The sequence below is a fragment of the Pagrus pagrus genome (assembly GCF_965226575.1).
Source record: "Pagrus pagrus genome assembly, chromosome: 15".
NCBI lineage: Eukaryota > Metazoa > Chordata > Actinopteri > Spariformes > Sparidae > Pagrus > Pagrus pagrus.
In genome coordinates this window covers 26626507-26640309 of record NC_140199.1, presented here as the reverse complement: position 1 = coordinate 26640309, position 13803 = coordinate 26626507, and the positions used below count along the sequence as shown (strand labels likewise).

Below are 13803 nucleotides of genomic sequence, written 5' to 3'. Positions count from 1 at the left end.
TGGAAGCTGTTGCTGCGAATCCACAACATGCAGTCAAAGGAGCTCTCAATGCAAGTGAAACAGCCCATCCTTAGGCTGCGGAAAAAGAAAAAATCCATCAGAGAGACAGCAGAAACATTAGGAGTGGCCAAATCAACAGTTTGGTACATTCTGAGAAAAAAGGAACACACTGGTGAGCTCGGCAATACAAAAAGGCCCGGACGTCCACAGAAGACAACAGCTCTGTTCTGGAACAGTGTTCTTTGGACAGAAGAAACTAAGATCAACCTGTACCAGAATGATGGGAAGAGAAAAGTATGGAGAAGGCTTGGAATGGCTCATGATCTGAAACACACCACATCATCTCTAGAACATGGTGGAGGCAGTGTAATGGCATTGGCATGCATGGCTTCCAATGGCTCTGGGTCAGTAGTGTTTATTGATGATATCACAGAAGTTGGAAGCATGAATTCTGAAGTCTATAGGAACATTCTATCTGCTCACATTCAGCCAAATTCAGCAAAGTTGATTGGACGGTGCTTCACAGTAGAGATGGACAATGACGCAAAACATACTGCGAAATCATCCCAGGAGTTTTTCAAGGCAAAGAAGTGGAATATTCTACAATGGCCGTCACAATCACCTGATCTCAATCGATCGAGTGAGCATATGCATTCCACTTGCTTAAGACAAAACTTAAGGCAGAAAGACCTGCAAACTAACAATAACTGAAGACCGCTGCAGTCAAGGCCTGGCAAAGCATCACAAAGGAGGAAACCCAGCGTTTGGTGATGTCCATGGGTTCCAGACTTCAGCCAGTCATCGCCTGCAAACGATTCTCAACAAAGTATTAAGAATGAACATTTTATTTATGATTATATTTAATTGTCCAGTTACTGAAGGTCCCTTGAAATGAAGGAACTATGTATGAAAATGTTTGCAATTCCTAAACCCTTTCTCCAATTTTGATGTAAACACCCTCAATTAAATCTGAAAGTCTGCACTTCTATTTAACTTCTAATCCATTGTGGTAGCGTACAGGGCCAAAATTATGAAAACTGTGTCACTGTCCAAATATTTCCGGACCTGTATATAGACATACATGACAGCAGTGTGAGTGAACCTCTGTATTTGGCTCTCATTGAAACCTTCTGTGCTCCCTTGACCCTAGAGTCAAGTCTAGAGGTCATCCTGGAGTGAAATGCATCTTTAGTTTTCAATTCTTTAGCTGTTAATGTACCAAATGTGAAAATGGGCTATACATACAGAGATTTGGTGGTGATTGAGTTTGTGAGATTTGAAAGATGTGGATTTAATTGAATGCATTTTGTGTAAAAGCAACAAAAAGCTATCAACACAGAAATGTGTGTAAACGACTGTTAAGAAAACAACAGATGGAAGCCCCTGTACATTCTGAGCCTTTCATTGTCCCACACAACCTATCAGTACACACCACGTTACTGCTCCTGCAACAAGTCAGGAATTAACACGTTTCTTTCTCTTCTGGTAAAATCATTCACGTGAGAACTGAAAAACTCACACTGGTTTTTATTTTCAGCTCATATCATTTGGTTTGCTCTTGCTGTCAGCTTTCTGTACCAGGTTTCTAAAATGAGTCAGTGAAGCAGGTTGTGTATCAGAGGCTTTACACCATTAAAACTTTATGGTGTTTGAAACATTTATTGTAAATAACTTTTTCTAATATAAAAAAATGTGGAGAAAGAAGTGGAACAAATGAGAAAGATGTGAATGGATGAGGTCGTTCATTACCATGGAAACATTCTTCTCTGGTTTCTCAGGGGTTTGGTGTGATTTATCAGGTTGGTTGAAAAGTTTTTTTCTCTCTCATTTGAGTTCTCTGCTCTTTCCTTTAGTCCTTATTGTCTTGCAATACATCTTGATTAAGTGTTGCTGTAAGACATTAAAAGGAAAGCACAGCTTATCATAAATTCTTATTCAAAGCCAACTTCTCAGTACTGCGTACTTTCAGTCCCAGGAACTACATTTTAAGGAACTAAAAGGTTCATTCATACAAACCTGAACACAGTTGGCAAAACTTGTCCATCTGAAACATTGTTGTATATATTATAGTATTGAGATGTTCTTTTATTGGAACCACAGGGCAAGACCTAATGTATGTATGTATGCATATATATATATATGTATATATATATATAGTGTTGTCAGGCAATAGCAGGGTGGACATGAAACATTTTTAGTGCACTGAAATGAGAATATATTGAATCTGGTCTCAAAATGGAAATCTACAGACTTAGAAAGCACACTGCTGTACTCTGTCTAACTTGCAAAAATACATTTATTTGCAAAGTTTGCTAAAAAGAAAATAGGCCATCTTAAAACCCTTCCAGTGGTGCAAGGGGCTTCGTCACTCTCCTTTTTTGGTAGGCTTCAAATGTATATCCAGCTGAAGGAAAACACACATGTATGGAAGCTAGCTTATAGGTATAAAAGGAGTGGACAGATTCACATGGGTGACTAATGCAGTTGTATGTTTTCTTCGTTCTACAAATCAGTATTTCAGGACATCGTCTTCCTCAGGACAAAGTCAAGACTCCACTGACTGACTTTGTTGGTAGGAGAGGCGTTACAAATCAGAGGTCATCAACATGAGCATAAAAGCTATTAGGATTAATTAGTGAGGGAGAAAAGTATTTCTGTTGGGCAACAACATTCCAGTCAGGTCCCAAACGTTGTGTTTTCTGGCTTAAGAGCTGGAATAATTGACAGATTGACTGATTATTTTTTTCAACTTAAATTGCCAAACTTGCACTGGTATTAGCTTTTCAATGATGAAGATTTTCTGCTTTTATGTGTGTTACATTAAACACAATCTTGAGGTTTTGGGCTGTTGGCTGGACAAAACATCACACTTGGGATTGGGGAAACTGTTTTGGTGTCTTTTGGTGTATTTTTAGTAAAAACAACGAAACATGAAAGTAATTGGCACATTACTCGATAGAGGGGGAAATGACTATTTGTACAAAGTCATGTTCCCACTGTGTTCCAGTCAACACACTATTCAGATAAGAGATTGATTTAATTTATGACTGACAGTGAGATGTATTGAAACATAAAGTGACAGACTGCAGAAGTACTAAAGAACTGCACACATCTGTGCAGAACATCACATTTTAAAGCAGCTGCTCTGTAGATCATTTGGCTATTGTGATTAGTAGTGCTAGTACACGTAGTACTAGTAGTAGTAGAAGTAGTATTAATAAATGTATTATAGTATATTTGCCCACTTTCATCCTCTGTGGTTTAGTGCAAAGAGCAGTGCTCCCTCACTTCTTATTCCAAAAATTAATTTTGGTGTTTGATAAAACGACAACTAATCATCTTTGTATCCAAATAGTTCTTAACAAATAGGCCTTTGTCAGTATTGTAGGGATGACTATGTATATGACCTTGACAAAATAATAACAAAATGACATTTTTGGTAAATGATCATCAGTAATGTGGATATGATTACTAAGTGGGTAAAGACAACAGTCTGGTAATTTCAGTAAAAAAAGGTCTTTACTGTAATGCAGCTTTATATATCGTGATATGATTTATGTTATATCACGATACGATGATATCCAAAATCTAAGACGATATATTGTCCCCTTTCATGATAACAATATAATAACAATATATTGTTATACTTTGTCATATTGAAAACGTGACATTTCAATTCCTGTCACACAAACAGGTTAGCAGCCTGCATTTTACATTTAGATTTCATCATTTCTTATTAATTAATGCTCGCCTGACAAACTAGGTTGTCCACATGAACAACGTGTGTGTACAGCCTAATCAGTGAAGCTGGATTTGATTTAACCATCACTAAGTTTCTAGGTCTGTTCAAATGGGAAAAGGGATGAAGAAAGGAGGGGAGAAGGAAAGGAGACAAGGATGCCGCTACACAGTGTTGTGCCGCGGCCCGCTGTATTCCTTCGCCTGTGTTCACCTCCATTCACACAGTAAATAAAAGCATGGAGGCTCCGACTCTCGGGATCTAGCAGCGAGCAGCAGGGGGTAAAGACACTGCCGCATGCGCTCTCCCTTTCACCAAAACACACAGGAAGGAAGCGGGACAGCGTCGATCTGTTTGCCACCTGGACTGAAGTCATTTTCCGTGGAAGAGAGGACTGAAGTCGGCGACAGGAGCGGGGCAGCCCGCCGTGCTGAGCATGAAGCGGGCGGCTGTAGTGGCCAGGCACAATGGCCTCGTCTCTCCGCTGGGGAACAACAACTCTGGGGCTTCGAGCATCGTCTCGCCGCCCCACTCGAGAGCCACTAGTCTCCCCGCTTGTGCCGACAGCGGTGCCGGCGGTGGAATGGACGGCCTGCTGGATTTCTCCAAAGGCCCCACCGTCAAAACCGAGCTCGTCTGCAAATGGATTGACCGAACTTCTTCGAGACAGAGGCTTGGGCGGACGGCGACATCCGTCTGCGACCAAACTTTCAGCTCTATGCACGAGCTGGTGGACCACGTCACCACCGAGCATGTTGCAGCGGGGCTGGAGAGCCTCAGTCATGTCTGCATGTGGGACGAGTGTATGCGCGGCGGGAAGGCGTTCAAAGCCAAATACAAACTCATCAACCACATCCGCGTGCACACCGGGGAGAAGCCTTTTTCATGCGCATTTCCCAACTGCGGCAAGATGTTCGCACGCTCCGAGAACCTCAAGATCCACACGCGCACGCACACTGGTAGGGTTTCATGTTTGTGTGAGCGAACACGGAGCGCAGTGATACTTGTGTCTTTATAATCTTTACATCCGCGGCATCCGTCAGCACAGCTGCCTCCTGACAGACACGCAGAATAGAGATGTTAATAGAGATTGTTCCCAGTCTGCTAGGAATCCCCTCCATGTTTACATAGGTTCAGTTCGGTACCGATTCACATCCGCCCTTCATTGCTCCCTTGTTTCCTCGAGGAATCACGGGGTTGAGGCTGCAGCTCAGGAGTCATGCAAGGTGACAGGAAGCAGCTGTATTGTGGGAAGGGGAAAAGGATGAGCACAGAATCCAAATGGTTAGATGTAGCCTACATACAGGATTCGGTGGGCAGAGACATACACATGGCTTTAATTTGAATTCTGCCTAAAAATAGATTTTGCAGGAATTCTGTTGTTTTTCCCAGTTAACCAAAATCAGACAAGTGGGGCTGTTCTACCCAGTGCTGCTTTCTGCTCAGACGCTCTTTAAGATGGGTTTATATGCATAAATAATGGCTTAATAATGTTGATGTAATAATATCAATATATGATATACTAATGCTTTATAGATTGATTATGAGTAGAGCCCAATCCACAGTGGATTCTCGGGACTGATACCGTTATCAATATTAGGGAGTAAGAATATTGTGATATGGATATATCAGCCATAGAATATTTACATGGACACAGGGCGGGGCAATTTCTACAATGTATACTATACATCGTCTTAGATTTTGAATATTGTTATATGGTGATATGACGTCAGTGTTGTTTTTTTCCTGATTTTGTCGGCTGCATTACAGTCAAGTGATGTTCTAACACTTCTCATCACTCACTTGGACATTATATCCACATTACTGATGATTTTTTATCATAAATCTCATTCTGTTAGTATTTTGAGAAAGTACAATGAGCCAGCCCTACAATATTGTTGCGATGTCGATATCGAAGTCGAGTCTATTTAATCAAAAACATTGCGATATTTTCTTTTTTCAGCCGTTCCTAACATCTATGAAGTGCTTTTGAGAAGATTTTAAGATATCATGGTATATATGGTATTATATAGTATTGTAAGGTCATACCACCCACCCAGCACATATTATTAGCAATTATAATTGAAGATATATGCAAAATGAAGGCACAATATTTTACAGTTTAACAATAAACTTGTCCAAAACAACATCCGGACACTGAAAATAAGTAAACTTCACTGGGAGATCAATCATTGTAAATAACCTCAATCATCTTCTTCTGCATTATGTCCTGTAAAAACAATTGTTCTCATACCAGCACATATCAGAAAACATGCCAATATACCTGTGATGGGCCAATATCAGCCAACCGATATTTTGGATTGGGCTCTAAACTGAGTCAACAGTAAGAGTATCTCTTAGGTTGCCAAGCTGTGAAAAATCTGTTTGGCTGGTTTAGTATTTTTTGATGGCAACCCCAAGAAAATGTGGAAGATATTCAACATAGGTCCTCGAACAGACTCAAATAATGTAGACATATTAATCACATGAGTATAAAATCCATTAATTAACAACCTAACATTTAAGTAACGTGCAAATCTAAATACAGATAACATACTCACTTGAGTTCAGGGCTAAACAGTTAATTCAAATTGTATCGAAATCACGCCATTACACCTTTTAATCACACTGTTCACATATGAACTGGTGCTGGTGCCGGTTTGGACATACTGTACTAATATCTGCTGTTTTAGTTAACTAAACGGCATGTGGGTCAGGAACTTCACACACAACCAGGGGGTGACTTCTGTCTTTCTCTCGAATTTGGTTGGTACCCTTAATGGTACGGAGTTCAGTACCAACCCTATTGTTAGGTTCTGACCATCGTCCTTTTTATTATAGTTTTTTTCTGTGAAAACGAATATTGAATATTTTCCACACTGACATGTCCGTAAATAAGAAGATGAGACAAATATGTACCCCAATCAAGTTGAAGACAGTTCACCCCAACATCAACATATACTGTATCTCTCTCACCTGTAGTGCTGTTTATCCATCCAGATTGTTTTGGTGCGAGTTGCAGAGTTTTGGAGATATCGGCCATAGAGATGTCTGGACTGATGACAGAACTAACCCAAATAATGCAGCACAAATGAGCCTAGAAGAGTGAGCTGTTCGTGTGTGGAACATTAGCTTACTGCTAGTTAGTAGCCTTTGTTTCAAAACTTATTTTCAGAAAAAACCCTTGTGTTTTAAGACATGACAATACAATTTCCTTGTAACCTTGACAATTGTTACAGTAGCACGTCTCATCACTCTCGACAAGGTCCTGCACAAAAGTCTTAACATTTTCTATCATAATACATATCGGTAGGAAAGTTTATATTTTGTAAAGTTTCTGTCAGTTGAGCCGTTTCTTTATTCATACAGAAAGCCAGTGCTGCTGCTACTACTACTACTACTACTACTACTACTACTACTGCTACTACTACCTATACTCATTTTAGCTTAAAGCGTCAGATTGGATCTCTATTTGAACTTTACCTGGTTCTTTTTGTATTACAAGATTCCAGACATCATTTCCCTTTCATGTGTTTGCTCTTTTTTCTATCAAGTTTACTCCCATTTTAAGACAAAAAGTAACTGTGACTGCTTTGCCCTTCGATTAAGATCCGAATGATCTGAGTGAAATAACAATTCCATTAGTACAAAAGGAACATTCACAAACAAAATCTCTAAAGAATCCTCCAGACTTCTTATTATCTCCTTCCAGAACTCTTTTGCCTGAATACAGCAACACATACAATATGTCAGGGTTCCTTGTGGCTCATTACATTCAACACACCATAGGTCAACCTAGATGTGTATGTCTAAATATTGGTGGAGTGTCCCTTCAACCGTACCAATTGTTAGGGCCCATTATGGACTGTGATAATGGTGAATTTGATTTTTGTGTTGCAGGCGAGAAGCCATTCCAGTGTGAGTTTTGCGAGCGGCGCTTTGCCAACAGCAGCGACCGGAAGAAGCACTCACAGGTCCACACGGCCTCAAAGCCCTACGACTGCAAGGCCATGGGCTGCACCAAGTCCTACACCCACCCAAGCTCCCTACGCAAACACATGAAGGTTCACGTCAAGTCGTCACCTACCTCTGAACCCCAGGATGCGTACGACTCCATTGCTCGTCAACTCCAACAACCTCATCAGGCTCTAATCGAGCCCCTAGACCTTAAAATAAACCGCCACTCTCCATCACCTGCCAACAGAATTGCTCATTTTCCTCATTTGTCCAGTCACGAGTTGGATATCAGCTCAGCCAGCGAAGTGGACCATAAGCTGCTGCTGCGGAGTTCGTCTCCGATGACGATGCCTCTGGATCTCTCTCTGTCAGGCCTGAAGAGTCAGCTGGCCCAGAAGCAGCAGAGCGGCAGGACCCCGCGGAGGAGCCAGCGCTCAGTCAACCCAGCCTTACCTCAGTTATCTAACATTAAGGAGTGGTATGTGTGTACCAGGACTACAGCACCACACTTTCCTCTACTCCACCCGGACCACATCAAATCAGAACCTAGTGATGACGAGGAGTACATCACGTAGGATGGAGGGTCTGGTGGATTTGGACCCAGGTCAGGCCAGAGGGTGCTCTGTGGAATCATAGTTGCTGTATTTTTCCAGAACCACCAGTTGATGGTTCGACATCAGTGGCCCTTCTACGATGGAGAAGGCTGTGATCAGATGGGAGGTTTCACTCCGTCTCAAATACAAAACTCAGCTTGGACATTGTCACTGTCTGTGGACCAAAGGGATGGCTTACATGTTCAGAAGGGACGAGAGGAACTCCATCATTACCGTTATCAAACAAAATGTTTGACCGAAAACTGCAAGTTATCTAATCAGTGTTAGATACCTAACTTGAACTAACAAAGGGGGAAATGTTGTACAAATGGACCAGGGAATGTTGGAGACTGCTCTGCCTGCTGTTGAAGAGTATGAAGATGGTGTGTGTACACGATGACCTCTCTAGGGAGACACATTATTGACCCATTTATCTAAGAGCTCCACCTAGACAAAGCTATTTCAAGGGCTAAACTGATGGAAAGTGTTTAATGATGACCTGAGCTTACCATAGCACTGTACACATGGTAACACGGCAGGTCCAAAACAGCAGGCATATAGGGTGGAGGTAATTGTGGGCCCGTTAAGGAACAGTTCAAACTAAAAATAAGAAATCAGTCATTATCTTCTCACCCTCATCCAGATGTAAAATTGGGTGAAGTTTTGTAGTCCACAAAACATTTCTGGAGCTTCACAGCAGAAACAATGTTTTTAGCATTCTCCTGAACAACTGAAGATGGGGACTTGTTTTAAAACATAAAACAACTATGAAAAAAAAACATAAAATGGCTCCATACAGCTCATCTGGGGTAATCCAAGTCTTCAGAAGCTCTGAGATCCCAAATTGATTTGAAAATATTTTATTTACACGTTTTTTTGAGCTGGAACTTAACTGTAGCTGCTAAGCTAAAAGCATTAGCATGCACCCTGTCTGAAGCGGGTGCATGAACTCATGCATGTGTTAAGGGTGTAAATAAGGTTTTTTTTATTTTAATATGGGGTCTCTGGACCTCTGGAGACTTTGATTACACCAGAAGAGCTGTATGGAGTCAATTAAACATTTTCCTATTGTTTTTTGCGTTTTATTAAAACAAGTGTCAGCTGTTTCAGTTGTTGGGCAGAATGCTGCAACGCTGTTTTGCTGTGAAGCTCCAGAAATGTTTTGTGGACTATGAAACTTCACCTAACTTTCAATCAGCATGGAGATGAGAAGATAAACACTGAATTTTCATTTTTGGGTGAAATGATCCTTTAAGGCCTCAGTATGCTTTAAATAAATGAGTTTATACAATGTCTGAAAGCTATAGAAGTAGTTGAAAGCAGCTGATTCTGCTGTCAGAAAGGTGTTTTGAGATGCTGCCAGACGATCCGATAAGCACTGCGTTTGAAGCAAACTGAGGCCTTTACTAACAAACCATTAGTAGTAACTTGTTCAACAGTGTTTCATCCCAGTCTCATCCAACACAGCAGGCAGCAGTGAAGCTGCAGTGTGGAGACAGTGGGACTGATTTTGTTTTGTACTTATCATCAAGCATCTCCTTAGCCTCATCGACTCTGTGGACCTTAATCATCTGCATATGTTTACATTTCATTTACACTTTAGTCATGACCCAAGGTTCCAAAATTATCATGTATGTCAAACTCATATCCCTTTAACATGAAAATGTGTATTAAATGAAGACGTCTAGTATTTTTTTCGCTTTGATCAAATGGTGCAGCCATAAAAAGTGGCATCTTGGATTTATCTTCTCAATGTGTCACTTAAGCAAGAAAACAAGCAGAATGTTTGTGTGAGATTTTGGTACAAGTGGAATAAATCAGTTTGAAGTTACTGCTTTGAGAACACACTGTCCATCCACTCACAGGTCATTTCAAGCTGGATTTGAACCTGGGCAGTAAAGACCTAACTGAAGAAGACTGTTTAAATGTACAATGACACAGGACTTAAATGCTATTTTAAAGGAAGACTGTGGTGCAGTACAAGCCAGGGGCCAGATGTATAAACCGTGTGTATGCAAAAAAAACATAGGTACGCCTTTTCCCAAGCATAAACTGGTATTTATAAAAGAAGAATGTGCGTACCTCAGCATACTTTAGACCAGGCATACACATGGGTTTCAAGAGAAAGCTGCAGGTGAAATGATGAAATATAAAGTTAGAGATGTAACCTTAGAGTGAAACACTGTGTTTAGGTCATTTGCCATCTTCACCGATTGTGTCATAATTTTGCAGTCACACGCAGTTTTTATAAACTTTAAGTGGAAACTTTCCCCTACGAGGGCTTACAGTTCCTATTTTTGTTGGTGCTGCTGTTGCTGAGACAACCAGGTAATTTATGTTTCCCTAAGAGTAACAACACAAGACAAAACAAGAGTTTATTCATTCATTTATGCCAGGCAGCCTTCATTTTCCGGGGAGATTTCAAGGCAGACAGAACTGCACAGTGAAAGTGAGGTTTATAGTGAACTAATCTAAACGCCGATTTTGTCATTATTCTACAGCCATTAAATTGTGCCACTAATATTTACTTTATAATAAGTCAAAGCAAAAAACTTCTTTATTGCTAATTTAAATTATAAATGATTTAGGAAATTTCATTTAATCCAGAATCATAAAGCACTTTCATTTTTTCAGTATGAGCTCAACAGATTGATCATTGATCATCCTTCTGACATTTAATAATGATGACTGAGATATTACAACACTGATGGATTGCAGGTACATGTGATGATTTTGTGGTGTTGGTGCTCTGAATAGCCATAGCGCTCCATAACATCACAGTCGATGTCAGCTGTTCTGAAGCTGTTGGAGAACATCGCCGATGAAACAGAATCAGTTAAACTGCACTGTGTCTTTTTTGCCTTCCAGTTGACAGGTCTGATGAGTGCTGGAGTGGGTATCACTGTAAACAGATGTTTCTACATCCATTTCGTTACCAGTGTGTTAAACAATATATATTATTATTATTTCAATCAGCTTTGTACTAACCCTGTATGGGTTTTCGTAAAGGATGTGTTTATGGTTACACAAGTTGCTTGCTATTCATGGATGACTTGTGCAGTAAAAAATCTATTAAGGTGTGTGCAACGCTGCTGGCAAGTAACAGGGCCCCATTTCTAATAGATAAATTCTGTGGTATCAGATCGATACATAGACTTGTGTATTCTCCAATTATGAGTCGAGATTTTTAGGCAGTATCACATACAAAATTCTGATATTGGTATCGTTAACGGAACAACCCTAAGAATCATAACCTGATGTGCCAGACATCACATGATCATGTCAAGTCCAGCTTGACTTCCAGACTGAATACACAAAACTAAAAGAATTCCCAAATCACTTATTGTTTAAAGGGAAGTACCTGTTTCATTCAACTTGGGTATTTGTTGCAGTTTTGTCCATCATTGTTTTTAGTAATAATATTGTACTTACCAGGTGAATAGCTTGAGAACATGCTGACTGAAAGGGTTTTTAACAAACGCACATGTTAAACCACACATAGTTGGAGGAGAAAACAAAGACCAACAATAAAATTATTCCCAAACTATCCTGTGAACATCCATCCCAGTTTATAGACCCACTTTATGCTTCAGCTTTGACTGACTGTAACAACTGTAGTTTTGCACCCATTCTTCCTGTGCAGTAGGGATAATAATATGAGACATTTCTGTGCACTCACTTTCACTTTTACCCTGGTTGTAAGAGCTGGGCCAGATGTAGGAACTGTAGATTAATGACTTAAAATGTGAGTATGCACATGGACAGAAATATGCATGTATGTATGTATGTATGTATTCTTTTCATCAGCGTCATGAAGCCACACCTATTTATAGCTTTTGTATCACTAATTCACATGTACCTGTAAACCATCTCCGTTATCATTGTAAAACGCAACCCTAACAATAACCCTGAGGATCAGTGATTCATTTAAGACTAATGAAAAGTCATTCTACTCTCACATCCTTGTATTTATTCTGTAAAAGGAACAGTTCACTCAGAAATGATAGTTAAGTCATTATCTCCTCACCCCTGTGCCGACGGAAGGTCAGCTGAAGTTTGTAGACAGACAGACATTTTTTGGAGCTTCACAGCAAACAACAAAAAACAACTGAAGTAGATGGGGACTGAAAACAACTGAAAAAAACCAAACTTAAAATTGCTCCGCACAGCACATCTGGTGTAAATTTGAAGCATACTTCAAAACAGGCCTACACATGGTTTCAGCAAATGCTAAGGTGGACATTAAATATAGACCTAACCTTACAGTCAAACATTGTTTGTGTAGGTTGTTTGGCAATTCACTGACTGTGTTACTCATTTCACAGTCTATTGTTCATTTTATATAATGTTACTCAGAGGTGTATTTAAAAACTTTATTTCAGTTATTCACGAGTGATGAATTTGATCATTCATTTGTTATTAATGAAGTCTTTCATTTCATCCTGAACTGTGAGGCACTGTGTAAAGTTTGTTTCAGTATGAGCTCTGTAGATGACTCATCGATCATCTTCCTGATGTCTCACAATGATGACTGAGATGTTTTAACAGGTACATGTGATGTATTAATAGTACAGGCGCTATAAATAGCCCCGGCTTTGAGTAATGGCTGGGCAGAGTGACAGCTGAATGGATGGATACTCACTACCTGCTCAGATCGTTCCCAATAGGATCATTCTGTGCCGACTCACCGAGGGTCTCGCAGTTCATGTCATGGATTTTCTTGGAAAAAGTCATGTTAAAACTTTTATGTAATTCATGAGACTATGAAAATCCTATAGCCGTACTCCAAGTACTTATTAAGTTATGACATCTTGAAGTTTGGACCTCTGAGTTAAGTTTCAGCATTTTAGTGATTCCTTGTGTGTGTGTGTGTGTGTGTGTGTGTGTGTATTCTAAATCTCATCAGTTGCTTATTTTTCAGTGGACCTGGTTGAAATTTGTCTGGAACATCTAAGAGACCCTAAGACAGAAAAACTTGGCAACATTCATTCATTTAGATAGTCGTTGCTGAATGGTTACAGTAATCAAATTAATAACAGGAAGTCTTTTTTATTTTTATTTTACCCAAATGAAGAATCTGTCATTTTCAAAAATTCATATCTCCACTAGTTTTCAATTTCTTGCAGCCAAATGTTGGTTCTGTGTAGTATATAGTTCTGTCACATCTAGAACTTGCATAAAAAATTGAGTGCCACAGATTTTGTTACATTTAGCTTCAGAGCTGAAAAACCCACTTTTTGGGCTGTTTTGACTGTAGATTTTCCCAAGAATGATTATTTTAATGTCCTTGAAACTTTAGTATGTAAGTGTTGATATTCATTGTATATAATATATATATATAAAAACAATTCAAAGATGTTATATTACTCCATCGTCTATGCTTTTTTGAAATTAGCTAACTTTTTAATTTCATCAGTCAGTTACATCTTGAAACGGCTTTGTTTGTTCTATATAGGTGATGTCTTCCTGTTCTATGTGCCTGGACAAAAATTAATCTTAATTCCTGAGCTCAAT

General features: G+C 39.7%; 1 protein-coding gene across 1 annotated transcript; it reads left to right on the top strand.

The window, feature by feature from the left end:
- Window positions 1–3594: 3594 nt before the first annotated feature.
- LOC311270760 (uncharacterized protein) lies at window positions 3595–10120 on the top strand. The gene is made up of 2 exons (XM_084375897.1): window positions 3595–4698; window positions 7640–10120. Exons 1-2 carry the CDS (start codon window positions 4176–4178, stop codon window positions 8269–8271), a joined length of 1155 nt encoding a protein of 384 aa, XP_084232023.1. The 5' UTR covers window positions 3595–4175; the 3' UTR covers window positions 8272–10120.
- Window positions 10121–13803: the final 3683 nt, after the last annotated feature.

What these genes read in the sequence shown, in the direction of transcription:
- LOC311270760 (XM_084375897.1), top strand. Translation starts at nt 4,176, where the DNA reads ATGAAGCGGGCGGCTGTAGTGGCCAGGCACAATGGCCTCGTCTCTCCG. An exon ending in CCACACGCGCACGCACACTG is followed by an intron (nt 4,699 to 7,639) that starts GTAGGGTTTCAT and finishes TTTGTGTTGCAG; the next exon opens with GCGAGAAGCCATTCCAGTGT.